Consider the following 27938-nt stretch of genomic DNA (forward strand, 5'->3'; position numbering starts at 1 on the left):
CGGATGCCAACAGTGAGAGCATCAGTATGGACAGGGCTAGCTCCAGCAGACTGCCAGCATTTTAAGCTGCATGTTGTTTATCCCTGCTATGAGCAGGGGTGGGCAGTATGGTGTTTAAATTGCCATTAACTGTGGAACCTTGTCCACACTAGCACTGCCACTAATGGTAGCAACAGTGGGAAAATTTATGGAAAAGTCCTACTGTAGGCAGGGCTTAAAGAGGCCCATATGTCAGAAAACCTTAGACTTCACTTCTGCTGGAGACAGTCAACCTTGTTATAGATATAGATATAAAAAGTGTATGGAAAGGCTATGTTTTCCTCCTTCCTTGGCTGAGCTCTATGCCAACACACCTCCCAAATGCATTAACCCCAGAGAGCTTCAGGAACCAGCTTTGACTGCATGTCCACTAGACTCACTAAGACCTAGCTGTTCAAGCTACAGGGTTTGTTTGTTTACTTTGAGGTGGTTTAATTATGGATATTTAGGATTTTGGAATCTCAAGAAATCAATCTCAGTACCAAGCATCTGTTTTCCCAATACTTTTCTCTAAACTTCCCCAATGTTACCATCTTATTTCTATGTTTTCTTAAAGTGATAGCTAGACCTCTATACATAAAGTGAATAGTTAAAAAAGATTTAATAAGATTCCATTAAAGCTGAAGTATTTTTCTTTAGGTCAATGACAAAGTAAATTGTTTCCATTTTGCAGGACACTAGAGAGCTCCTCTCCTCCTCAGTCCATTGCAAGTTTTTATGAAGTGCAGATTTACTCGAAAGTGACTTGAAATAGCATTATTCAGTTCATGTTTATTGTGTCGCAACAACATTTGTTCTGGAAACAAGTTCTTCCACAGTTACAGCTTTTGCTTTTCCCCTCATTTAGGGCCTGATGCTGCAAGGTTCTGAGCAACCTCAAGTTCTGCAGAAGAAAATGTACATTGAGCATGCCAAGTACTATAGAAGTGCAAATCAACCATCTTGTAATACACATTGAAGGGGACAACAGAATCTGATTCTTTGTAGTTTGTTACTAAACAATTTATACATTCACATATATTCTCTTGATGCACAAATTAGAATAAATAGAATATTCCTATTGGTACAGCAAAGCCAATACAAGCTCCAGCTCCTTCTCCTGAACTTGTATTGGTTTTGCTGTACCAACAGGAATAGAGAGTAGTAAAAATTAGTCTTTGTTCAAACAGATTTGATTTTGAACACACACCGAGTATATCTACTGAGTAAGGTGCCATTTTTATATTGCCACTTTTCAGAGCAGAACTATAATCCAATACCCCCACTTAAATCACCGGTGAGCAACAAAACTGCAGGTTAAAGGACTTAGATTCCTTCACAAGAAGCCCTTTTTGAAGCAAACAAATCACAAAGTTTGCATGGAGTAAATATCTGCCACATAGGACTACATTTTTGAAACCTGAAATAGGTTTTCCTTTTGTAGGAATATAGTGAGATTTTCTTTATCAATATTTGTCTAAGGCAAAGGCTTAATACTAGTTTCATTTATTTTTTTAAAACAAGCACTTTTACCAGTGAATTGTCCCCAATATTTTGTATTTACACAATATCCAAGTAGAAGCAAAGAAGTTATTTTTCCTGTTATTTCTTACTTGTATATACACACACACGCACACACACACTAAATTGACAAAAGACCAAATAGTCACTCAAAACAAGACATTTGTACATTTCCATTTCACAATTACAAATTGTTTTAGCTCCTCAGGAAAACATTTGAGGGTAACCATTGGGCACTTGGAGAAAAGATACATTTTTACAATTTTGAAAAGGTATTAACACATTTTGAGTTTTTAAATTATTTCTCTTATCAGTATGCTGGTGTAGCATTTCACATCAGCTGTGAGACCTAGTTGTTGTCTTCTAGTCTTTTCATTCCTACCAACCTCTTTCCTAGAATCGAGATATATCCCTTAGTTTCTGGTAACAGCATATCAATTGAGGCTATTCACTGGCTATTGTTATTTGCTTCTGTGCATGCCGCCAAAATCTGGGTGAGTTACTACACTTCCTCTTGGCCCGGCTCTTAATCTTTATTTGATTTTAACAGTGCATCAGAGCAACATTAATGCTCCAGTTTCTATTCTTGGGCTGTATAGATTATGCTGAGCTATCCTCCAAAATCCCCAAAAGGTAAAGTGGATTTATGGTTCATCCAAAAATTCTCTTTAGATTGGTAAGTGATCCAGGATCCTTTTTACTCTGGCTCAAAGAGTCTAAGCTTCCTCTAGATAGCTTGACTGTACAATCTGTTGAATGACCTCTCCCTGTCACAACAGTTTCATGCAAGGCAAAACTGGCTCAAATACAGTCCTCATCACTTTGCAGGCCCAAACTTCTGAAGACTATGTAAGATGGACACTTGTTCTCACCTAACCTGTCCACAGGTTATCCGAACAATCATCTTGTGTTATATGTTACTATGTATGGGAGGGCAGAGATCTAGTCAAGGAAAACATTATACACTTCTACCTCTATATAACTCTGTCCTTGGGAGCCAAAAAAAAAATCTTACCACGTTATAGGTGAAACTGCGTTATATTGAATTTGCTTTGATCCACCGGAGTGCGCAGCTCCATCCCCTCCTCCCCGGAGCACTACTTTACGGAGTTATATCCAAATTCGTGTTATATAGGGTCGTGTTATATCGAGGTAGCGGTGTATTTTATAATCCAATTTCTAATCCGCAGAGTTTAAGATTCCTCATCAGCTTCAACAGATGACTGCACAGAAATACTGCCAGTCTTGTAAGTTTCCTATCTGATTAAGAGGTACATCTCTACTCTACAATTCATAAAAAACACACACACACACACACACACACACACACAAAAAACAAACACACACAGTTCATCATGCAATCAGCCAGCCAATATATTTACACACAAGGTTTAAACTCATCTCTTCAGTTCGTCCTCATGATTCTAAGGAATGGTAGGAGGGAGAACAGCAAAATAAAGACAATGGATTTCAAGAAGGCAGACTTCAGCAAACTCAGGGAGCTGGTAGGTAAGATCCCATGGGAAGCAAGTCTAAGGGGAAAAACAATTGAAGACAGTTGGCAATTTTTCAGAGAAACATTATTAAGGGCACAAGAGCAAATTATCCCACTGCATAGGTAAGATAGGAAATATGGCAAGAGACCACCCTGGCTTAACCAAAAAATCAAAAAAGAGGCCTACAAAAAGTGGAAACTAGGTCATATTACAAAGGATGAATATAAACAAATAACACAAGGATGTGGGGACAAAATCAGATCAAACTAGCTAAAGACATAAAAGGTAACAAGAAAACATTCTACAAATACATTAGAAGCAAGAGGAAGACCAAGGACAGATAGACCCATTACTCGATGAAGAGGGGGGGGGAGAGGAGGAAAAACCAGAAAATGTGGAAATAGAGGTGCTTAATGGACTTTTGTTTCGGTTTTCACCAGGAAGGTTGGTGGTGATTGGACATCTAACATAGTGAATACCAGTGAAAATGAGGTAGGATCAGAAGAGGCTAAAATAGGGAAAGACAAGTTAAAAATGACTTAGACAAATTAGATGTCTAAGTCACCAGGGCCTGATGAATACTCAAGGAGCTGACTGAGGAGATATCTGAGCCATTAGTGATTATCTTTGAAAAGTCATGGAAGAAGGGAAAAATTCCAGGGGACTGGAAAAGGGCAAATATAGTACCAATCTATAAAAAGGGAAATAAGGACAACCCAGACCAGTCAGCTTAATTTCTTTACCCTGAAAGATAATGGAGAATAAATAAGAATAAGCAATCAATTTGCAACTATCTAGAAGATAAGGTGATAAGTAATAGTCAGCATGGATTTGTCAAGAGCAAATTATGGCAAACCAAACTGATAGATTTCTCTGAAAGAGTAACAAGCCTTGTGGATAGGGAGGAAGCAGCAGACATCCTATATCTTGACTTTAGTAAGGCTTTTGATACTGTCTTGCATGACCTTCTAACAAGTAAACTAGGGAAATGCAACCTAGATGGAGCTATTATAAGGTGGGTGCAAAACTGGTTGGAAAACCGTTCCCAGAGACTATTATTAGCAGTTCAGTCATGCTGGAATGACATAATGAGTGAGGTCTCACAGGGATCAGTTCTGGGTCTGGTTCTGTTCAACATCTTCAGTGATTTAGATAATGGCATATAGAGTACACTTATGAAGTTTGAGGACACTACCAAGCTGGGAGGGGTTGCAAGTGCTTTGGAGGATAGGATTAAAATTCAAAATGATCTGGACAAACTGAAGAAATGGTCTGAAGTAAATAGGATTCAATAAGGACAAACGCAAAGTACTCCACTTAGGAAGGAACAATCAGTTGCACACATACAAAATGAGAAATGACTGCCTAGAAAGGAGTACTGCGGAAAAGGATCTTGGGGTCACAGCTAAATGTGAGTTAACAGTGTAACGCTGTTGCAAAAAACAAACAAACAAAAAACAAACAAACAAAGGCGAACATCATTCTGGGATGTATTAGCAGGATTGTTGCAAGCAAGCAAGCCATGAGAGGTATTCTTCCACTCTACTCTGCGCTGATTAGGCTTCAACTGGAGTATTGTGTACAGTTCTGGGCACCACATTTCAGGAAGGACGTGGACATATTGGAGAAAATCCACAGAAGAGCAACAAAAATGATTCAAGGTCTAGAAAACATGACCTACGAGAGAAGATTGAAAAAATTGGATTTGTTTAGTCTGGAAAAGAGAGAAGACTGAGTGGGGACATGATAACAGTTTTCAAGTACGTAAAAGGTTGTTACAAGGAGGAGGAGGAGGGAGAAGAATTGTTCTTCTTACCCTCTGAGAATAGGACAAGAAGCAATGGGCTTAAATTGCAACAAGGGCGGTTTAGGTTGGACATTAGGAAAAACTTCTTACTTGTCGGGGTGGTTAAGCACTGGAATAAATTGCCTAGGGAGTTTGTGGAATCTCCATCATTGGAGATTTAAGAGCAGGTTAGACAAACACCAGTTTAACAACTTAGTCCTGCCATGAGGCAGGAGACTGGACTAGAGGACCTCTCAAGGTCCCTTTCAGTCCTATGATTCTATAATGTACACAATAGTACAGAAGGGTTTAAAGAAGTTTCCACCAGGATTTAAATATTTTAAGTCACGATTTGAGGTGGAGAGTGTAATCATGTTACTTCTTTCAAACTGTTTGTTAAATAGCATTTCAGTGAAAAGCCTTCCTAGCTTTACCAAGAGGAAAGAAACTGCAGAGAAGAGACCAAGAAACTACAGAGAAAAATTCCACAAAGATAAGTGCATCAAAACAAAGACCTTCTCTTAAGTTCCAAGTTACTTGTAAATACTCATTCCTCAGATCCTTTCTTGAAAGACTGCTACAGGATATCAGTATACCAGTAAAATATATTAACCAACTGATGGTTAATATGCCATGTGAACTTCCCCCCCCCTCCCCCCAGCATTATTGTAGAAATTCCATTTCTACTTCCCCTTTATGTGCACAAGCAGGTAACACTACACTCATGGACTGCTTTGAAGACATGTACTCTTTTCCTTATACTGCTTAAAGAACACTAAAAAGAGCTGCTTTTATGTCTCTATAAATCTAACCACCAGGGATCTAGCCTTATCTCCCTTCCACCGGATACCGTGCTATGGCCTATCCAGGGCCCTACCAAATTCACAATCCATTTTGGTGAATTTCACGGTCATAGGAATTCAAAAATTATAAATTTCATGTTTTCAGCTATTTAAATTTGAAATTTCATGGTGTTGTTGTAGGGGTCCTGACCCAAAAAGGAGTTGTGGGGTGTGTGGGTGGGGGGCGGATGGGTTGCAAGGTTATTGTAGGGGAGGCTGCGGTACTGCTACCTTTACTCCTGCACTGCTGCTGGCAGGGACGCTGCCGTCAGAGCTGTGCCACCCCACAACATTTCAAGCCTTTTCTTCGAAGTATGGAGGTGCTAGAGCTTCTCAATGAAACGTTTATGAACATTTCCTCCTAATTTAATTTAATTCTTGGAAACAGCTGACCTGTTTTTGCTAACAGTTTCAAAACAATTCAGCCTGAGGCAGACAACAAACAGTGTGGAAAATTTCAGCTCAGACAGTTAAGTTTTGGCTAAGTTCTTATAATGGAATGCATCAGTCAACTTTAGTAGAGATGGTAGTACCAGCACTATCTAGAATTAAGGCTAAGATTTAATCACGGGTATTTTGGGTAAAAGTCACGGACAGGTCACGGGCAAAACACAAAAAATCATGTCCTGTGACCTGTCCGTGACTTTTACTATAAATACCCCTGACTGAATCTGGGACGGGGGCGGGGAGGAGGCCATGCATGGCACCAGCTGGGGGGGGGAGGGGGGCAGCCTCAGGGGGCCTGCAGCACCAGCTGGGGGTGGGGAGAGAAAAGGGAAATCCTGGGTGGCCAGCAGCTGCTCTGGCTGCTGGCGGGGGAAGGGAAGCCCCAGGTGGCCAGCAGCTGCTCTGGCTGCTGGCGGGGGAAGGGAAGCCCCAGGTGGCCAGCAGCTGCTCTGGCTGCCACCAGCATGGGGAGCCCTGGGACCAGCTGCTGATCTGGGATCACTGCCACGAGCCCCTGAGCTGTGGCTGCTCCTGCCGCCCCCAGGACTGCTGCTCAGGCGGGGTCCCTGGGGCCAGCCGCATCTGCTGCTGCCCGGGGCCGCCAGAACGGCGGCCGGTGCAGCTGGCTGCAGGATCGTGCGAGTGGCTGGCTGCAGAGCTGCTTCAGCAGCGGCCGGTGTGGCTGTCCCCAAGGCCGCTGGCCCAAGGGCCCAACAGCCAGCTGCTCAAGCAGCCCTGGGGTAAGTCACGCCAGCTGCTGCAGAAGTCCACGACCTCCCGAACATGGAGCCTTATCTATAATCAAGAAAAATGGGGAAGGGGAATGGAGGACACACAAGTGAAGACCTTGTAAAAAGGAAGAATCAGATTTGCATATTCTGAAAAGGAGCATGTGTTAAGCAAAAATGAGGAAATTGTGTAACATCATCCGTAATACATGGTGCATTATTTTATTTAACTGTTCGTTGGGATCTTTCCAAACACTCTTCCCCTTCTCCAAAAGTCATATACTCTATGACCCTGACCACAAAGGGAAGTATAAACATTTGCATGAAATAGAACAGAAACCAATTAATGTGTCCAATACCATGCCTTACACTACTTTGCAGGTAAATGCATTTCTGATAATCGCTCTTCAACCGAAAAAACAAGTATATTCAGAAGTTTTCATTTTTCCAGTAACCCTGTAAAATAGCCCTCTCTTTAGAATTCTTCACTCATATATTTTGGCGATGCACTGCAGAGATATGGTGTTGTACCATAAGCAATGTACTGTTGAAGAGTTTGAAAAGATTTTACAAATTCAGTAATCCTAGTTTTCCCAGAACTTATGGAAACGTCAGGGTGTTAGCTCTTCAGATAAAGTTGTGTTCTTGATCTTTTGCTCCAGATCTAAAGTTTACACATTTCTCAAATGTATTTGGTACGTTATTAACCAACTAGCTGCATAAAATTTAGAATACGCTGCAAAAGATGCAGGTGAGCATCACGCATTTAGGACTAAACAAGAATACTGAATTCTTGAGAATTTTATAGCACACTATATGGGGGGAGGGATAGCTCAGTGGTTTGAGCATTGGCCTGCTAAACTCAGGTTTGTGAGCTCAATCCTTGAGAGGGCCATTTAGGGAACTGGGGTAAAAATCTGTCTAGGGATTGGTCCTGCTTTGAGCAGGGAGTTGGACTAGATAACTTCCTGAGGTCCCTTCCAACCCTGATATTCTATGATCTATGACTTATCACAAGTAGAATCAAATACAATCAGCGGTTAGTAGCCACTATGTAAAAGCTTGATGGTTAGAGAGGGAAAGTAATAATTTCAACAGTTAATATTAATTCACAAAAGAATTATTTCCAAGTACTGTTTTGTAAAAAGTTCACAGGATTTCTGTTAAAATGTTATTTTATATACTGGAGGCTTGTAAGAGGACCAGGGCATTTAAATAGTACAGTTACCTTATTACCTTATTCCATTCTTCTGAAATGAGCCAACTTCACATATAAGGATCTATCTAGAGCACATATGGGCCTGCTTCAGAGGATTAAAAAACCCAAAGCCTTAAATGATGAGCAGCAATGAAGAGAGAAGCAAAGTGGGGGAATAGGAGAGCTTATGCAATTGATAACTTCTGCACTCCACACTGTCTGAATCTTAGGACAATATCAGCCAAAGTCCAAATGCTTTGTGCGAGTTACTCCAGCTCTAATGCTTGCAGTAACTCTTGGGAGTGGGAAGAGAGGGAGACGAGGACTGTCTATTCCAGGCCCTTAAAAACAAAAGCCCCAAAACAACTTTGTGGTATTTGGGGAGACTGCCGCCCCAAGTTGCCAAAAGCAGTGGAGGGCTTCGTTTCCTCAACCACAACCCTTCTTCACCTCTCCCACTAATATTTAAAAAAAAAAAAAAAGAAAGGATCAGCTGAGTGGGGAGAACCCAAGTCACGAGGACACAGCTGTGTAAAGTTCTACCTTGTCTCACTTTTACTCAGCGAGCTGGGCAATGTGACGACCAGTTGTAGAATGCTGATGTGAAGAAGCGCATGGAGGAGGTTTCAAATTCACTTTCTTCCTAAATATCTTGTGTCAAAGCTTCTTTAATGGCATTATAGATTCAATTAACAATAACCAAAAAAGCAAACATTTTGCAGAACAAACAAGACATTGAAGAAATAGACTATGTTGCCAGCTTCTATCCCCCAATGCTACTGACCAAACTAGGTTACAATTATAATCTTAAAAAACCTGCCACTCTGCCATTGCCAATTAAAATTAAACATGGTGTTGGGATGCTTTGATTTCCAAGTTAGAGAAATTAAAGATTCAAGATTTCAGCACTTTGAATAGTGGCCTATTAATTTACACACACACACACACACACACACACACACACACACACACACACACAAATTCATACACTTGTATGATTGTGTCTTTCGAACACATTAAAAGCAAAATAAATGTTATAACCTTTTATGCAAAAATTGGTCTAAGCATGAAATGGTAGTTTGCTACACATATTTCAAACAATACTTATTACATATTTAATCTTATGAATATGAGGTACACATGTATGGAGAAAAATGCTTACATTGATGTTTTCTAATTGTAGTAGGTGTACTGTATAATAGGATTTTACGTCCTCTGATACTAGCCTCACACAAAATCCCGTTTCCTTGAACCTCATGACTTCCTCTTCTTCTGTTGGCCAGTACTGGGCACATTTTACCTAAATTTAAAAAAGTAAGTAAATATTTGCCCACTGAGACAAGTGACAAAAGTAAAATATGCGGGATCACAGATTCTACACGGGGTGGGGGATATGGATGCATTATGACAGCTTTTCTCTTCATCCTGAATAAAGGAGATAGTTACCATTTATCATTAAGCTAAAATATGTTAACTAAAACTGTCTTTTCAAGGATATACAGCATCCATTAGTCACATGTATAGCTGAATTTAACAGTGTTTAAGTAACTTTCACAAATAATATACGTTAAAAAAAAAAGTATTAATGCTAACTTGTGGACATGTTTCCAAAGAGTTGACGCACTATTAAATTAGAGTAATTAGGGCTCAATTCTCCACTACTGAGCACTTCCCACAGTGATTTACATTAGTGCAAACAAAATATAAATGTATATTTAATAGCATTTTACACTCACTTCGTACAGATGTAAATGACTACACCAAGTTCCCAAGTTCATAGGCTTTGCTATTTTAGGGCAAGTTGCTGGTCTACCTATTTCAGTATGCTACTCAATAGGCACTACTACTTAATTCCTCAAAGGCAAAGAGCGAGAGCCACAATTGGACAACATTTTGCATGGGGGAGAGGGATAGAGCAGATTCCTCTCTGACCCCTATCATGAGTATATGCTCTGAAAGATGAGAACTGTTCACTCATGAATAATGCTTAGACTATGCAGGCTGAGATAAAGTTATCCATTCCTTTTAAAAGATAAACAAAAAAAAAAGCCATCCACAGTATTGTCTTGATCCCTGGTAGTAGTGAATTCCACAGGATTACTATACACTACATATAATAGTGTTTTTCTTTATAAATTGTAGCTGTATTGTCAGTTTGGGATTCTTTGTAAAATTTGGGGGCTTGCATATCTGGTTCTAAGTATATATTACACACACATTTATGTGCTTATAACTATGTCCTCCAAAATCCTAGTTTTTACATTCTCATCACTTGCAAGTAGAGTTAAACGCTCTAGCCATATTCACTACCCTTCTCTTGCCCTTTCCCCAATTCTGATACATCTTGATGTGCACCCAAACACCATACTTGCTTTAAATATTTCTACAATCGACAGACACCTTTACTGAGCTCTTCCAGTGACACTTTTCACCCTTCAGAGCATTCTGCAAGTTCAGTGCCCACCAAGCACATAAAAGAAGTTTATTATTTTTGACAATATGCATTACTTTACATTTATAGAGGTTACATGTCATTTGCCATTGTGCAGCATCATCCCCAAGGTTTTTAAATTAATGCACCATTTATCAGAATCCTTTAGCGCTTACTCACCTATCTGACTGAGTTTGCGCTTAGAAGTGAATGGGACTTTTGCATTTCCTTTGCTTGCATAATTGGATCCCAAAGCTCCAGGCCTAGTACATTAGGCCATCAAACTTTTCTAGCCAAGAATTTTTGAATGACCAGAACTTTATTGCATTTATAGCTAAGAACTACGGTTAATATCTAGATATTTAAAAGAGTCACACATGCTGGCAACAAAAAAAAAAGTGCTCTCTCAAGTGATTCATATACTCTAAATTCTCACTGACTTGTAAGGAAGTGAAAATAGACTAGTTTTATTTCTGCTGGTAGCACGAAGTCAGGCTTTCATTATCAACAGCAGTCTATTAACGAAACATTGCTACTGTTAGAACACTTTGAAAAATAGAAAAAAAAATCTCAATGGAGTTAAACTTAAGCTAAGTTTCCTACCTTCTACATCTCATCTTGGAACCCACCTAAGCCCTAACTCCTACTCCCCTCTTAGTTCTTCCGCTTTTACATCCCCCTGCCTCAGGAATTTTATTTCATCTTTCTAGACCTGTACTTACTGAAATGAATTTCACCTCTTAGCTCCACTACCTCATTTAAATAAAGGTATCTTAGCTCTGTACAATTGGAAGAGAGTTGGTAAATACTCTCACTTATCCCCTCAAACTACTTAAAGTTATTTCTAGTCCTGCTTGTAGAATTAGTACAGTATCTCAGTTGTCACAAAAATCAAATGTGATAAAGCAGCCAGCAAGATTAGTGTTCCCAGATTGTTATTTAAGCCTCCAGCAACAACAAAAAAGAATGCATCATCTCTTCACAAAAAGGACATTCCTAACAATTAAGAAACAACTTTAATATCCCAATTAAGTGTGGTTTGATAGCATTAAAAGTATGTTGTTGATGTATAAGTTGCATTAAATAGCCATTACTTACTGACTCTTTTTCAACAATTCTGTTTAGCATGACAACTGCTCTGGTCTTTTGTTGCCATACCATTAGCCAAAAATGACAACAAGTATTAGGAAGTGGACCCTGTGCGAGTAAGGAAAGAGAGGGAAAACATTCACATAGTGCTCAAAACAAGAATCATAATTCAATTATATCTGAAAAATTGTCCTCAAAGAGAACAGTGTAAGACAGAAAACATAAGTCAATTACACAGCTTATACACAAATGCAGAATATAAACATTTATTGAGTTTTTTGGAATGCAACAGTGAGGCATTCCCATTAGCTAGCCTACAACAAAATATTCTGACAGATTCATAATTAAAATGATCAATTTATGAACAGCTTCAGAAAGAAAGTTAATTTACATAAATAGAGCTACACTATATTCCTCATCAATGACAGCTGTTAAAAGAACACTTTATGGATAGGATGTCAGTATCAGAGAGAATTATGCTTTCAGGCATTATTAGTGCAGAATCTGATGGATCCCAACAGTTCTTTTGCTAGTAAAAACTTTGTATTTTATATATATATATATATATATATATATATATATATATATATATATATACACATACATATACATATACATATACACACACACACACACTTTTTACTAGCATCCAGCCAACATTTTGGATGGTATTTTGCTATATATGGAATCCTGGATTTTGTATATGAAGTGGGCTTTTAAACTACTGGTCTAATGGATCCATACATAGAGAGATGTCATTCACTCAATGTGCATATAATGGGGGGAAAAAAGCATACTTTAGATACAAAATCCAGGATAGTTATAGTTATATATATAAAAATATATAAAAACGAAAAAGTATTTTAAAGCCAGTCTTACTTAAAAGGAGAAGCTGTTTTCAGGCTTATTATTTACATATTAAGCAAATAAAAGTGGTTCAAATTATAAGGCCTTGAAAAATCCACTCAACAATCATGACTAGAAAGCTTTCCCCCCACCAATATGTGAGAGAGACTAAGCCATTTCTGCAGAATTCAATCATCCATTTAGAAAAAGATGAAGTTTCTAGACATTTTTTACTGTTGCAAGAAGCCTTCCCAATGTGAACTGAATATACACTGATGCTCCCTTGTTTTCCTGAGTCTGCCACAAGAGGTCCAAAAGCTCTATTATTGCTACTGTTGTTTGGCAACACCATGGGCAAGAAATTTACAAGACTTAGGTCAATTTCATAGCTACTGTTCAGAAACCTGTTGTACCCTGAAATTGTCAAGTATTCCACAGATTTTCCATCAGTTTCATAATGGTCTTGCTTAGAAAAACTGAGAAGTAGCAGAAACAGATTCTGAAATTGTACACGGATGAGGACCTCAAAAATGGAGGATGGAAGGGAATGTAAAGCAGTGGAGACTTCCCACAGCCAGGCTACTATGGAAGGGTGAGGGAAAATAAAAATTCTCCCTTCCCTCAGTAAGGAATTATAGCTTCAAACTGATCTATGGCTATTAGCCAGAACCTGACATGAAAAAGGAAACTCTCCAACCACTAAAATCCAGTACCCTCCCCCAGATTTCTTACCAAGACATTTCTTCTGGACCTCCCTGGTTAGACTTCCCTATATGTCCTGTTTAACAGATTTAGTCTTCCAGCTACTATCAGAGCTACTATCAAACTATATAAATTATAATGAATTTCTTGATGGAATTATATTTATAAAGGATACAAGGCAAATGTGTGAGTATGTTAAATTGGAGGAAAATTGTATATTATTTGGGAACGAATAGTAAATCTCAAGCTTTCCTCCGCTACCACTCGAGTAGACCTGAGTTTGCTCATTAATTCAAGGACACTGCTGCATCTATACATTTAAGTTATACAATATTTTACCTCATGTGGAAATATGGAAAGTCTGCCTTAGGAAAGTGTAAGTTAACACTTACTACGAAGCTGTACATGACCTGCTTAAAGACAACTATAGCACACGGAGGATTAAAATAATAAAGGAAAAGAGATTAACGAAGAAACCAAAAACTCTCCTCTGGATTTTTTGGTCAATTCTTACAAATTTGTATGTTGGTACCATTCATGCATGTGTTTTTGTTTAAAAGGAGAGGGAGAAGAGAGTGCAACAGATAAAGTAACCATTTGGATATTTTCATAATTGTTGAAAAGAAAAGAAAAAATCTGTTTTAGAAATGTTTGAAAACTTTAATATATAGATTGCTATGAAATAATGCCTACCCTGCAAATACCTTATAAAAACTAGAACATCCTTGTAATCAGATCAGACATACTGGCTATTTGTTTCATTTACTGACTGAGGAGAGCAGCAAAGATGGCTTCATTCCCATCCCCAGAATGTAAGGCTGTGCTATGCCATAATGTCCATGTTCTCTATCCCCCATAACAATTTATTATCTAGTTATTACTTACCTGTGTTAAAATATAGTTTCTTTGGGCTTCTTCTATGACTACTAAACTGGCATTGATATAGTCATTCTCTGTGTTCTGCAGTTTTACACGACTATGATCATCTAACAATAGAAACAAAGTTAAAATTAAGACATATGACAAACATATATGGAAGTGAAATTCCTGTGATAATTTCACATATTTCCAGAATTTATCATCATGTCATGGTGTGATAACAAGGCATAACTGGCACTCATTTGGTCTAAATGCAAAATTCACTCCTACCTTAGTTATGAATGACTAACATCGCCATTCTTAACTCTTGCAAATAAAAATGTTAGATATACAATATATTTTATACACATTAAAAAATCCCATTATCCAAATCTCTTTGGAAACATCCATATTCTCTGTATAATCAGAATTTTGGGTAATCATTCAGAAGTTCTGATAGAAACAGAAGGAATCAGAAGCCAAAGGTGATTTTTGGATAATCTGGGTTTAGATGTATGTATATTTAAAATGGAACTCCCACTTTAAGCCCCAACTCTGCAGCCAGAGCTGCAGCCCCTATGCCCATGCATAGTTCTGCTCACTTCAAATGAACGGAGGCTCACAGAATTTTAATTAGCATTTTCTGACTCCTAACAGATTATCACAAATGTAACGCAAATATGACTGTAGTACATTAACCGATGAGGAAACTGAAACAGAGATCAAGTGACTTGACCAAGGTCACCCAGCAGGCCAGTGACAGAGGTGCCAATTTACTATTTATGGGCCCAATCCTCTCAGTATGCGCCCAAAACTCCAGGTTTACTTTAGTGATAATTTTGAATCTTGTCAGGATCAGGCCCTATATAAATAGGGATCGTGAAACAAAGGAAATGCAACACAACTGAGAAAGTTAAAATTAGAACCTGGAGCATATATTCTTAACATTGCATTAATCGATTTTTACACTTAATTGTTTGATAACCTAGTGGCAGATGACATCCTCGTGCTAATTTGCTCCCTAAGGCTTCAGCAAGTGAGCAATTCAGCAGAAAATCACTAGCCTACAGCCATATTGTCACACACAGTTCCCACATTATCAATATTCAATATATCTTCTTGAAAACAATTTAAAATATGAAATAAAAAAAGGGGGATTGTCAATGCAGTAACAAGACTGAAATTTTAATCAAGGATCAGGAGATTCACAGTCAAGGTTCCCACAACAATCTTAACTCTCCTCTCTTGCATACTGTAATTATCGCAAACCCAAGCGCTTAAAAGGAAATGAACAGGTAAATTTTATATTGTCCACCTCTTTAGAAGATATTTTTTGTTTTTTTAAGTATACTGAAATGCATCTCTCACCACAACACAACTATCTTAACTCTGATCCATGGATTGTTGAGAATTTTATTTATTTCGCATTATATTTGTTAACTTGATTTCATGATTCACAAATGTAAATGACTAAACTAGGTGCAAAGCACTGAAGAATTAAACCCCTAACATCCAACTGGGCTACCCACTCAATAGAAAAAAAATCCCATTCAAACCAATGAGGGAAAGATTGAGTCCAAAACCACGTACAACAAATCCTTAATAATTTGCCTAAGTATAATCTATTTCTCTAAAACAGCTAGTGCACAAGTTTTCAAAGAGATTTAACCATTCAGAAAATGAGTTAGAGGTAAGCAAAGAATAAAACTCAAGTAAAATATTTCAAACCACAGTAATCTAACAAGAACAATTTGATTTTTTCCCCAAAATTTTAGAAACATCCTCCTTTGTCTTCAGAGTTAATGTGGCAAATTTCAAGCCAAAGTATAAGGCTGTACAAGAAAGCGGATTGAAATCATAACTCTGGAAAGACTACTGCCTTTCCAAAATAACAAGAGTCAAGATTGATGCAGAAACCTAATTTTGTAACTGATGTCCTCCAGGTGGATTACTTTTTAATGAGAAAAAGAGGGAAATGACCCAATGGTACACATTTTATGAAGGACCCCCAAGCATTGGGCTTCTCTCCCTTCTTCCTCTATGCAATAGCCTACATCCATTGACCCTTGAGAGCACAACTGCAAACTCTTAGGGAAGAGAGATGCACTGATGGTTGGGACAATTTTGGTTAGTTTTCTTTCTTGGCTTTGGCAAAAAGTTACTGGTTTAACTATGTTTGCATTAGTATTTCTAGTATGTGGCAAAAGGACCTGGAGCTATAGGTAGGCTTTTTTTTTTTTTTTTTTTTTAAGTTGTATACCTCTATATGGAGGCTAACACACATGTAAATTACAGATTTAGAGATATATTTTGCTTAAAACATACATAGTATCTCCTTACATTATATTGCCTGGAAATGAAAATGTTAATAGGTTTATTTTATCTGAAATATTCCTACTGGACAAAAACCAAGATCTTTGTAAATATTACATGTCATTTGCCAACAGGAAAAACTTAAGATCTTGTTATAGTAAATCACTCATACAGATGCTAGTGTTCTCGGAAAGATGATGTCAGTAAGCACTGTTAACAGTTTAATCACTCTGCAACTGCTGTATCATTTCCAAATAAGAGATAAAAGACCCCAAAGAGGTTTCACACAGTAACGTGCACTCACAAGGTATTCAGCCTTACTTTTTAAAGACACTACAAGAGACAATGAGTATATTTAAAATTCCACTCTGTAGAACATGGTGAAGAGATTCTTGGGGTCAGGGTAGTGGGAAACTATACCAAAATTTAAGTGCTATCCTATGAATACCAGCCTGTAATCCATCAGACAGAAATACATGCAGTACAAGGATGCATTGATCCTCTCCTTTCCACCAAAAAGAAGGTTCCTGGAAGACACTAGGATCTAGAAAACTCATGTGTGTCCTGGCTTGCTCTACTGAAATCAAACAAGCCAATTTTTGAGTGTTAATGTTTCCAGTCTGTAAATAGTTTCCAGTTATTATTCATTCAATAATTGAACTGATTATATAAATAACAGAACTTCTTCAGATGAAATTTAGTTTAAGGAACACCACTTACCTAAAAATTTATTGTTAGCCATACCAACAGAAACAGCTATGATGTAGGATTTCTAAAATTTCTAACACAAATTTTCCACTTCAACAGAACGTGCCATTGGCACAAGAAGTGGAAATCTTGAAAAATGCTTCTTATGCTGGTTCCCCTATTAAGAAGGCTTCTATAACCAGAAAAACAACATCTGAAATTAGCAACCTCTTCAGTTACTCGCTTTAGTTGTAGACTTCAGTATGCCAGGATTTCACCCAAACACCATTGTTTTTGATGGGGTCAGAATTTCACGTTTCACCTCTTTGTCCGCTCTCATATACATACAATTGTTTACATATATTGAACAGCCCAGTGGAGAACTTTTGGTACCTCGCCTGCTGCTGTTCTTTCTTCTCCCATTAATTGGTTGTGAGATTTATTTGAAAGTAAGTTCTGTTTCCAGAAATGAAAGCACAATGAGACTTTTAAATGACCTTTGATAAAGTTTAGCAAGCATGATTCCTGTTTCCTAAACATGGCATTATTAATTGCCAGCAGGGTGAAATACTATTTACTGGATTTAAAAAAAAAAGTTAAAAGAAAATGTGGGTGAAAAAGCCCTGAACCATCCCAATGGCCCAGTGTCAGGCACCCTTGCAGACAGCAAACCCTCCTCCCTCACACAGCGAAATCTAAATCTGATTATTCCTAGCTAAGCCATCCAACTCCAATATATTGTAAAATACAGTGCTGACAAACAAGATTCAGAGACTGCATAAAATAAAGGGAAGGCCAAGAGGTTTTCCTCCTTTGCACCATACTACCACTTGCTGTAACAATTAGTGCGGACATGTTGCGTAAATCAAGGCCTAGTCCGTAACTTCAGTATAACCACTGCACAGAGTTCTGATTATATCATACTATGCTTTTACAGCATGATTTTCCAAATATTCCAAGCATCTGCAGTTCCTCCAATTGATTTCACTGTAATTTGTGCGTGTCATTTCTGAAAAATCAGGCCACTAATTTTGAATCAGAATTTGTATCAGCTGTTACATGTTTTGTTTTAGTTACTTTCTGATGCATCTTTTAGTTTATTCCTAAAGTGCTTATAATGGTAAACTATAAATATCAAAATTTGTATATATTGTTAAAATCTACATCCACAGGATCCATCTCTAGTCAGGGTGGATTTGATTTAAATCAATCAATTTGATTTAAATCATGATTTAAATCTCACTAGTCAGGAAGACTATTTAATCATGAAAAGAAGAACAGGAGTACTTGTGGCACCTTAGAGACTAACAAATTTATTAGAGCATAAGCTTTCGTGGACTACAGCCCACTTCTTCAGTAGGTATTGTGACATCAATACCACCCTATACCGGAAACCTACTGACCGCTACACTTACCTACATGCCTCCAGCTTCCATCCAGGACACACCACACGATCCATTGTCTACAGCCAAGCTCTAAGATATAACCGCATTTGCTCCAATCCCTCGGATAGAGACAAGCACCTACAAGATCTCTATCAAGCATTCTTAAAACTACAATACCCACCTGCTGAAGTGAAAAAACAGATTGACAGAGCCAGGCGAGTACCCAGAAGTCACCTCCTACAAGACAGGCCCAACAAAGAAAATAACAGAACACCACTAGCTGTCACCTTCAGCCCCCAACTAAAACCTCTCCAGCGCATCATCAGAGATCTACAACCTATCCTGAAAGATGATCCTTTACTCTCACAGATCTTGGGAGACAGACCTGTCCTCGCTTACAGACAACCCCCCAACCTAAAGCAAATACTCACCAGCAACCACACATCACTGAACAAAACCACTAACCCAGGAACCTATCCTTGTAACAAACCCCGATGCCAACTCTGTCCACATATCTATTCAAGTGACATCATCATAGGACCTAATCACATCAGCCATACCATCAGGGGCTCGTTCACCTGCACATCTACCAATGTGATATATGCCATCATGTGCCAGCAATGCCCCTCTGCCATGTACATTGGCCAAACCGGACAGTCTCTACGCAAAAGAATTAATGGACACAAATCTGACATCAGGAATCAAAATACTCAAAAACCAGTGGGAGAACACTTTAACCTGTCTGGTCATTCAGTGACAGACCTGCGGGTGGCTATATTACAACAGAAAAACTTCAAAAACAGACTCCAAAGAGAGACTGCAGAGCTAGAATTGATATGCAAACTAGACACAATCAACTCCGGTTTGAATAAGGACTGGGAATGGCTGAGCCATTACAAACGTTGACTATCTCCCCTTGTAAGTACTCTCACACTTCTTATCACACTGTCTGTACTCGGCTAGCTTGATTATCACTTCAAAAGTGTTTTTTTTTTTTTTTTTTCTCTTAATTAATTGGCCTCTCAGAGTTGGTAAGACAACTCCCACCTGTTTATGCTCTCTGTATGTGTGTATATATATCTCCTCATTATATGTTCCATTCTATATGCATCCGAAGAAGTGGGCTGTAGTCCACGAAAGCTTATGCTCTAATAAATTTGTTAGTCTCTAAGGTGCCACAAGTACTCCTGTTCTTCTTTTTGCGGATACAGACTAACACGGCTGTTACTCTGAAACTTATTTAATCATGGTTTTCTACATAAAAACACATTCTTATTGGTTGTTATAACTTTAATACATATTCTTCACAACTCAGAGATAAATGTAGGTTTAATTTTTAGAAGTTACACACTATACATTTTTAAATAATGATTTATTTTGAAAACTTTTCAGATTAGTTTTACAGCTATATCAGAAAATGAAAGATTGTTTGGTTATTTCATTTACCAAAAATAAATGAAGCAGATATTTATGAAGTCATAGGGAGGTGAACGATCATTAATATTTGGAGGATTTTCTTGCCATGCTGTATTAGGAGGCGACCACCACCAAACAGACATTTAAATTGTTTTATTTAACTAAAACAACGTTAAGTATTTTGGATGTTTTTCTTCAATAGCAAACATAATATTTTAACAAAACAAACATACGTCTCTCGCTTCTTACACTTATCTCCAGACTTCTTCTCCTTGTCCAGATCTATTCCGCTCCCAACAATCTTCTATTCATTGAACTTTTTGAAACTGCACTTTTAGAGAGAGGTAAGGGATTGACTCTGTGTACACAAATTTGCAGAGGGACAACAGAGTTGAGGTCTGTTATTTCTCACCTCTCTAGATTATTTATTTATTTTAAAACATTTTTGCTGTTAACAAGCATGTTACCTCTGGAGACACAAATCCACAGTTTGAGAACAGCAAAAGTAAGCATCTTCGAGGGTATCTTCTAAACCAGGGGTAGGAAACCTATGGCACGCATGCCAAAAGTGGCACACGAGCTGATTTTCAGTGGCACTAACACTACCCGGGTCCTGGCCACCAGTCCGGGGCACTCTGCATTTTAAATTTAATTTTAAATGAAGCTTCTTAAATATTTTAAAAAGCTTATTTACGTTACATACAACAATAGTTTAGTTATATATTATAGACTTATAGAAAGGGACCTTCTAAAAATGTTAAAATGTATTACTGGCATGCGAAACCTTAAATTAGAGTGAATAAATGAAGACTCGGCACACCACTTCTGAAAGGTTGCCGACCCCTGTTCTAGACTAAGCACTAAGTCCCATTGGGTAGATAGAAAAATTAATCTAAATAATCTATACAGAAGCCTGTGGAACCCCATAAGATTGGGTCCCTAATCCATGAACTATTGGAACTCATTTACAAAAAACTTTTAAGCATTACATGAATGTATTGTCTCGTACGATAGAATTAGAATTTATAATCCCTATTCCATGAGATATCTTTGAGCTATAATTTATCTTAATTAAAACTAATCTTTAGATAGATAGGTGTTTTCCTCAAAAAGCATTTTATCAAAAAAATCCGATTTAAATAAAAAAAAAATCGGATGTTTTTTTAAATCATTCATTTTTATCCATCCTGTCTCTATTTAGCTCAATTTCTAATACTGATGGCACAGCTGAAGTGCAATATGCCTATTTTTAGCACGACATCTTCCTGATCTAACAATTATGAATTGTGAAGGTGCTAACAGTAAATCTGAGATACAAAACTAAAAATCACACTATTGAGGAACAATCCGATGACTTTGACAGGACAGATAAGAATTTGAAGGCCATTCTTGTAAGAATTATAGCCCCAAAAGTTGTTTTCCTTTTAACAACGTGTTTTCTGAGAAATGGTTTCATCTGTCAGGAAATGACTAGCTTTCAAACTGAACCCAGTGACATTTCAGATAAGCTTCCTCTTTCACTACCATCATACAGTCAAACTGCCCCTTTCTCTACTCTAGAGTAATTTGTACTACCAATCAAATGCCAGAGTACATTTTTTCTATTAGCCTCAGCAAAAACGAGTTTTTATAGCCTTTTCAAAGTTATTTATTTATCCACCACAATTAGATCCACACTAATAAAAAATAAATAAGCTAAAATATTTATGAAATTGTAGACAGTATAAAAATGAACACTTAAATATCTGTTTCAGGTTATATTTGAAGATTCACATGGATTTATGTTGTTTTTGTTTTAACAGTTAATATGGACTATGTTACATATGTTTCAGTGTAGAAGTTGAATTATGCTTTCTCTGTGAAAGAAGCAAATAATAAACTCAAGTGACATGAACCATGTTACAAAGTGCACTGAAAATCAATGGAAAGACTGCCATTAACTTCAGTGGGCTTGGATCAGGCCTGTAATGCCTAAGGCAGTCAAGAACTTAAATAAAAAAAAAAAAAAAAAAAAAAAAAGCGCTGTTGCTACCTTTTTAGCCTGTATATTGGAGGTATCTCAGCTATAAATTTATGGGCAGACATTAATTGATTTCACTGTTTGCCACATCTAATCCATAATGCCCAGAAAACAATCTCATGTGACATTGTGAGAAGGTTCTACCAGATTATTATAGTGGATATCTAATCTGTAGTCTTTTTAGAAATTAGTAATCTCTGGGTTTGCTCCCATTGCCCCACGACTCCACAGCATAGTTTTGCCATTTGATAATTCAGATGAAGCTCAGAAGCTCTCTTGTCCCATAAGTCAGATTTTTTTAAGGATCACAATCTTGGAGAAATAAATGATAAAATTTTCAATTTCAACTCGGAATGATTCGTGCCTCCCTAATAAACTAGTTAGATAGCTTCTAGAGAGCTACCAGCAAGCACAGGCAACTACTATTACCAACACTATAACATTTAAACAAAGTTAAACGTATATTAAAGTTGCAAAGTCTAGGACTCAAAAGTTACATGTAACAAGATTAAGGATGCCATGCAACCTTAATTCAGCATTCTTGTATGTATGTATGTGTTATGATCAGGTTCTGCGTACCCCAGGAGACTAAATTCCACAGCAGCAAGTCCTAAATGCTATGGAATTTTGTGTTTACAGTCATGGAAAAATGTTCACTTATCCCAATATCATGAAATACCCTTTATTGCCCCCACACATACATGACTACCCCTTATTTGAAGATATATTAAAACTTGTAAATACCATTTTAAATATTAATTGAGTTTATGATAATTGTATGGTATACATGAGGGCAGTAGACGTGTACATTTGAGAGAAAAATAGAGGGTAAGATAATGGAAGTGATGTTTCCCTAAGATGTCCCTTATTTTCTATCCAAAGGTGGTCACCTTTGCACGTGCATATACTCACACACCCTTCCTTCATTGTGGATATCTGAAAATACTCATGATGTTAAATTCAACAATGATTATTTTAAAGGGCAATTTATTTAATTAAACTGCTCCTGCAGTGTTGTACAGGTGGCCCAGCTCAGAACCTCCTTCCTTCCCTGTGTAATAAAGAAGGGAGGAGCTTGTGGCTGGCTGCAACAGCTCATCTCCTGGGCCTCAGTTGCTGTGCTGTTCTGCGAACAGAAAGCTTGCTAGCCTACATTTACCTCTCTCCCTACTCCCAGCTGGGAGCTCAACCCTGATTCCCAGCTGTTGCCTGGTTCCATGGAACAGTGCCACGTAATCCAGCTAATACCCTCATGGGAAAACTGGATCGTAAGAGGCAGCTGGAAGCAGGTCCTGCCAAGACAGGAAGAAAGAAAACAAGTCCGAGGATGACTTGCAGCAAAATAAATTCTGTGGCAAAAGTGCTGAATTCTATAGCATCTCAGAAGAAATTCCAGTCATGAAATCAGAGTTCAAGGGGCCTCAACAGATGAATATAGGAGATTACACCACTCAAAGATACTGTTGCAGGCTCTCTAAATACAATTGTATTGGTCTGCACTCAATATTTTTGCTGTTCTCTTTGCACCAGAGAGCGCTACACATACTTTTAAAATTAAAGCTCAAATTCTGGAGCAAAATTCTGCAATGAGGAGTGAATTCCCCGGAAAAGGGGAACACGTGGGCCCTTTGACAGACTCTTACCCAGCACTATACACAGGTTCTATGGCAAAGTCAGGAATATAACTCAGCTGTCATGAGTTCAAGCCTACTGCCTTAACTACAAGAGAACATCTTCTCTTCTTACAACCCTGTCCGATTCACCATCAATCTGGTGTGAAAGATGTGGCAGTGCTCTGTAGAACAAATATTCTGTGATAATGTAATTGAACACTATCATAATGCATACACACAAGAGGGCCATCTCAAGGGCATGATGACTGAAGTCAATGGAAACAAGAATTTTTGCTATAAGCTGGGGACTTATCAGTTGGAAGCAACAGAGGAGGAGAAAGACCTGGGTGTACTGGTTGATCACAGGATGACTATGAGTCGTCAACATGATGCAGCAATGAAAAAGGCTAATGCACTCCTAGGATGCATCAGGCAAGGTATTTCCAGTAGAGACAGGGAAGTGTTCGTACTAGGGATGTCAAGCATTTAAAAAAATTAATCAAGATTAATCACACTGTTTAATAATAGAATACCATTTATATAAATATTTTTGGATGTTTTCCACATTTTCAAATATATTTATTTTAATTACAACACAGAATATAAAGTGTACAATGCTCACTTTATATTTTTTATTATAAATATTTGTATTGTACAAATAAAATAGTATTAAGTGAATTGAGAAATACAAATACTGTAATACAATCTCGATCATGAAAGTTGAACTTACAAATGTAAAGTTATGTACAAAAAAAACTGCACTCAAAAACAAAACAACGTAAAACTTTAGAGCCTACAAGTCCACTCAGTCCTGATTCTTGTTCAGCCAATCACTCAGACAAACAAGTTTGTTTACATTTGCAGAAGATAATGCTGCCTGCTTCTTGTTTACAATGTCACCTGAAAGTGAGAACAGGTGTTCGCATGGCACTGTTGTAGCAGAGATTGCAAGATATTTACGTGCCAGATGCGCTAAAGATTCAGATGTCCCTTCATGCTTCAATCACCATTCCAGAGGACATGCATCCATGCTGAAGATGGGTTCTGCTCAATAACGATCCAAAGCAGTGCAGACCATGCATGTTCATTTTCGTCATCTGAGTCAGATGCCACCAGCAGAAGGTTGATTTTTTTTTTGGTGGTTCAGGTTCTCTAGTTTCTGCACTGAAGCGTTGCTCTTTTAAAACTTATGAAAGCCTGCTCCACACCTCGTGCGTCTCTCAGATTTTGGAAGCCACTTCAGATTCTTAAACCTTGGGTCAAGTGCAGTAGCTATCTTTAGAAATCTTACATTGGTACCTTCTATGCGTTTTGTCAAGTCTGCCATGAAAGTGTTCTTAAAACGAACAACATATGCTGGGTCATCATCAGAGACTGCTATAACATGAAATATATGGCAGAATGCAGATAGAACACAGAGCAGGAGATGTACAATTCTCCCCCAAGGAGTTCAGTCACAAATTTAATTAACGCATTACTTTTTTTTAAACGAGCGTCATCAGCATGAATGTATGTCCTCTGGAATGGTGGCCGAAGCATGAAGGGACACACGAATGTTTGCTTCCCGGCTCTGAGCTCTGGTCAAGTGAAAAATTCTCTAAGTTACATCTGTTCTTATCAGTTTAATATCTGGCACATAAAATACCTTGCAATGCCAGCTACAAAAGTGCCATGCGAACATCTGTTCTCACTTTCAGGTGACATTGTAAACAAGAAGCGGGCAGTATTATCTCCTGTAAATGTAAACAAACTTGTTTCTCTTAGCGATTGGCTGTACAAGAAGTAGGACTGAGTGGACTTGTAGGCTCTGAAGTTTTACATTGCACTCAAAAACAAAAAAGTTATGTAACCAAACAACAAAAAACTACATTGTAAGTTCATGATAAAGAAATTGCACAACAGTACTTGTATGAGGTGAACTGAAAAATACTTTTTTTCCCTCTTATTTTTATAGTGCAAATATTTGTCAAAAAATAATATAAAGTAAGCACTGTGCATTTTCTATTCAGTGTTGTAATTGAAATCAACACATTTGAAAATGTGGAAAAAATCCAAAATATTTAATAAACTTCAATTGGTATTCTATTGTTTAACAGTGCGATTAATCACGATTAAATCTCTTTTTAGTTAATCACAAAATGTATGAGTTAATCAATTTTTTTTTTAGTTAACTGCAATCAATCAACAGCCCTAGTTAGTACCATTATATTGCTGAGACCTCATCTGGAATTGTGTGTGCAATTCTGGTTTCCCAGGTTTAAGAAAAATTAATTCAAACTGGAACAGGTGAAGCGAAGGGCTACTAGGATGATTCAAAGTATGGAAAACCTTCCTCACGAGAGGAGACTCAAAGAGCTTGGCTTATTTAGCCTACCCAAAAGAAGGCTGAGGAGAGAGATGATTGTTCTCTATAGACACATCAGAGGGATAAATATTAGGGAGGGAGGGGAGTTATTTAGGTTATTCGCCAATGTGGACATAAGAACAAACAGATATAAACTGCCCATCAACAAGTTTAGGCTCGAAATTAGGTTAAGGTTTCTAAACATCAGAGGAATGAAGTTCTGGAACAGCCTTCCAAGGGGAGCAGTGGGGGCAAAAAGTCTAACTCCCTTCAAGTCTGAGCTTGATAAGTTTATGGAGAGGACTGTATAGTGGGACTGCCTACAATGGCATGTGGCCCATCGGGGATTGCCAGTACCAAAAATCCCTAACGGCTGGAAACAGGACACTAGGTGGGGAGGGCTCAGAATTACTACAGAGAATTCTTCCCCGGGTACCTGCCCACATGTTCAGGGTCTGATTGCCATATTTGGGGTTGGGAAGGAATTTTTCCCCAGGTCAGATTGGCAGAGACGTTGGTGGTTTTTCACCTTCCTCTGCAGCGTGGTGCAGGGTCACTTGCAGGTTTAAACTAGTGTAAATGGTGAATTCTCTGTAGCTTGAAGAAGTCTTTAAACCATGATTTGAGGATTTCAGTAACTTGGTCAGAAGTTAGGGGTCTATTTCAGGAGTGGGTGGGTGAGGTTCTGTGGCCTGCAATGTGCAGGAGGTCAGAATAAATGATCACGATGGTCCCTGTCTATGAAAGATCCCCCTTTGACACCAATGGGCTTTGGATCAGGCACTAAGGTTGCACAAGCAACTTTAATGCTAGCATTTCCTTATCTTTTGAGTGCTTGACTTTATGGTCTTAATACTACACCTTTTAATCTAGTTTTTGCAGATAATTAACTACAAAAATTGAAAAATAAGTTCTGTTGTGCAGAACCATACTGTTCTACCCCCCCGTGGGTCATCAGCAGGGTTTAAACCCAGGATTTCCAGATCCACAGCACAGACCTCTACAGCTTGAGTTAAAAGAGCAACTGATATAAGTAGTAGGTTTATCCTCTGCGGAGCAGCTACGATAGAAGTATGAACATACATGGCCAGCAGCTTACACACTATTTACTAGACAGCAGTGGAATGCTCAGAACTCCTCCTCAGTTCTATTCCTGGCTCTGGAGAGTCTAATTGCTACAAACAGCACAATCTAACACAGAGTTAGCCCATTCATTCTGAAAGATAGTTAAGCAGTGGCTGAGACTTGAGTCTGGTATACCAGTTTTATCTGTTCTACTTGTGCAACCTCCCGGTTATCCCATCCGTAAAACAGGAAAAGGGAACAATATGTGCCTTCCTCCCTCAGGGAAGTGTATTGAGCCTTGCTCAGTAACAAGGTCTGTAAGACCACAGTACTAACACCATTCTCATCCCGGGTTCTATATCAGCACTCCTTTGCCTAGGCCAAAGGGATGGCTGTTGCATCTCTCTGAAGCTCTAGTTCTATAGGGCACAGAAACATGCCCAGAGCAGATGGAAAAGTCACTAAGACCCAAGAGAGTGCTCAGTCAGTCAGAATGCAGGAAGGTCTGTGGGGCCTGGCAGGATCTTCAGTGCAGATGCAATGTTCACAGATTTTAGTAACAAGCTTCTAACAGGCTCTATAGGGCATAGCCAAATAATTTTCAAAGGCTTGTAACTAGGCCAAAGCTTGGTGGATTTTCATGGCTACAGGAAAAGGCATCTCTGACTTCAGAACCAAATCTCTGAATTCCTGCTCCAATCCATAGAGGCACTGAAGCTTTTTAAAGAAAGGGATGGAAGGTGGGGGGGAAATGAATAGAGAGAGAGAGAGAGAGAGATCTATTCTTCCTCACTTCATCCTTCCAAGTGATTAAGTTGGGTTGCTGATGTTTACCAGAAAAATTCAGCATGAGACAGATACCAAGCATAGAACAGTTAAAGTTTGGTAAAGCTATAAGCAACTAAAAACAGAAGCTTCTTTAAAAAAAAAAAAAAAAAGTGTTAAGTCATACCTATAGAGCTGCTACTAGCTCCATAAAGATTAATGTTTTATTAGTAGTATTTTACACCTGTATACACTTTTCATCCAGATATTTCAAAGCACAAAGAAAAATATCCTCATTTTTACAGACAGAAAAACTGAGGCAGAGATATTTACCAAATTTACCTTCGCAGCCACTGATTTTGGTTGCC

At 38.1% G+C, this 27938-nt stretch overlaps 2 protein-coding genes across 5 annotated transcripts in view; one reads left to right on the plus strand and one right to left on the minus strand.

Moving 5' to 3' along the window:
* Positions 1 to 2883, plus strand: part of PSMG2 (proteasome assembly chaperone 2) — a 45920-nt gene extending 43037 nt beyond the window's left edge. Inside the window, exon 8 of the mRNA XM_054016753.1 lies at positions 887 to 2883. The gene's annotated coding sequence lies outside the window, so the exon portion shown is untranslated. The remainder of the gene's footprint in view (positions 1 to 886) is intronic.
* PTPN2 (protein tyrosine phosphatase non-receptor type 2) overlaps positions 1 to 27938 on the minus strand; it is a 56478-nt gene that overhangs the window by 18423 nt on the left and 10117 nt on the right. For all 4 annotated transcript variants that reach the window (XM_054016750.1, XM_054016749.1, XM_054016747.1 and 1 more), the window contains 3 exons: positions 13990 to 14090; positions 11566 to 11664; positions 9199 to 9336 (listed from right to left, as the gene is read on the minus strand). In XM_054016750.1, the coding sequence (XP_053872725.1) occupies positions 9199 to 9336; positions 11566 to 11664; positions 13990 to 14090 (338 nt within the window). The remainder of the gene's footprint in view (positions 1 to 9198; positions 9337 to 11565; positions 11665 to 13989; positions 14091 to 27938) is intronic.

This window comes from Malaclemys terrapin, chromosome 2 (genome assembly GCF_027887155.1).
Source record: "Malaclemys terrapin pileata isolate rMalTer1 chromosome 2, rMalTer1.hap1, whole genome shotgun sequence".
Classification (NCBI taxonomy): domain Eukaryota; kingdom Metazoa; phylum Chordata; order Testudines; family Emydidae; genus Malaclemys; species Malaclemys terrapin.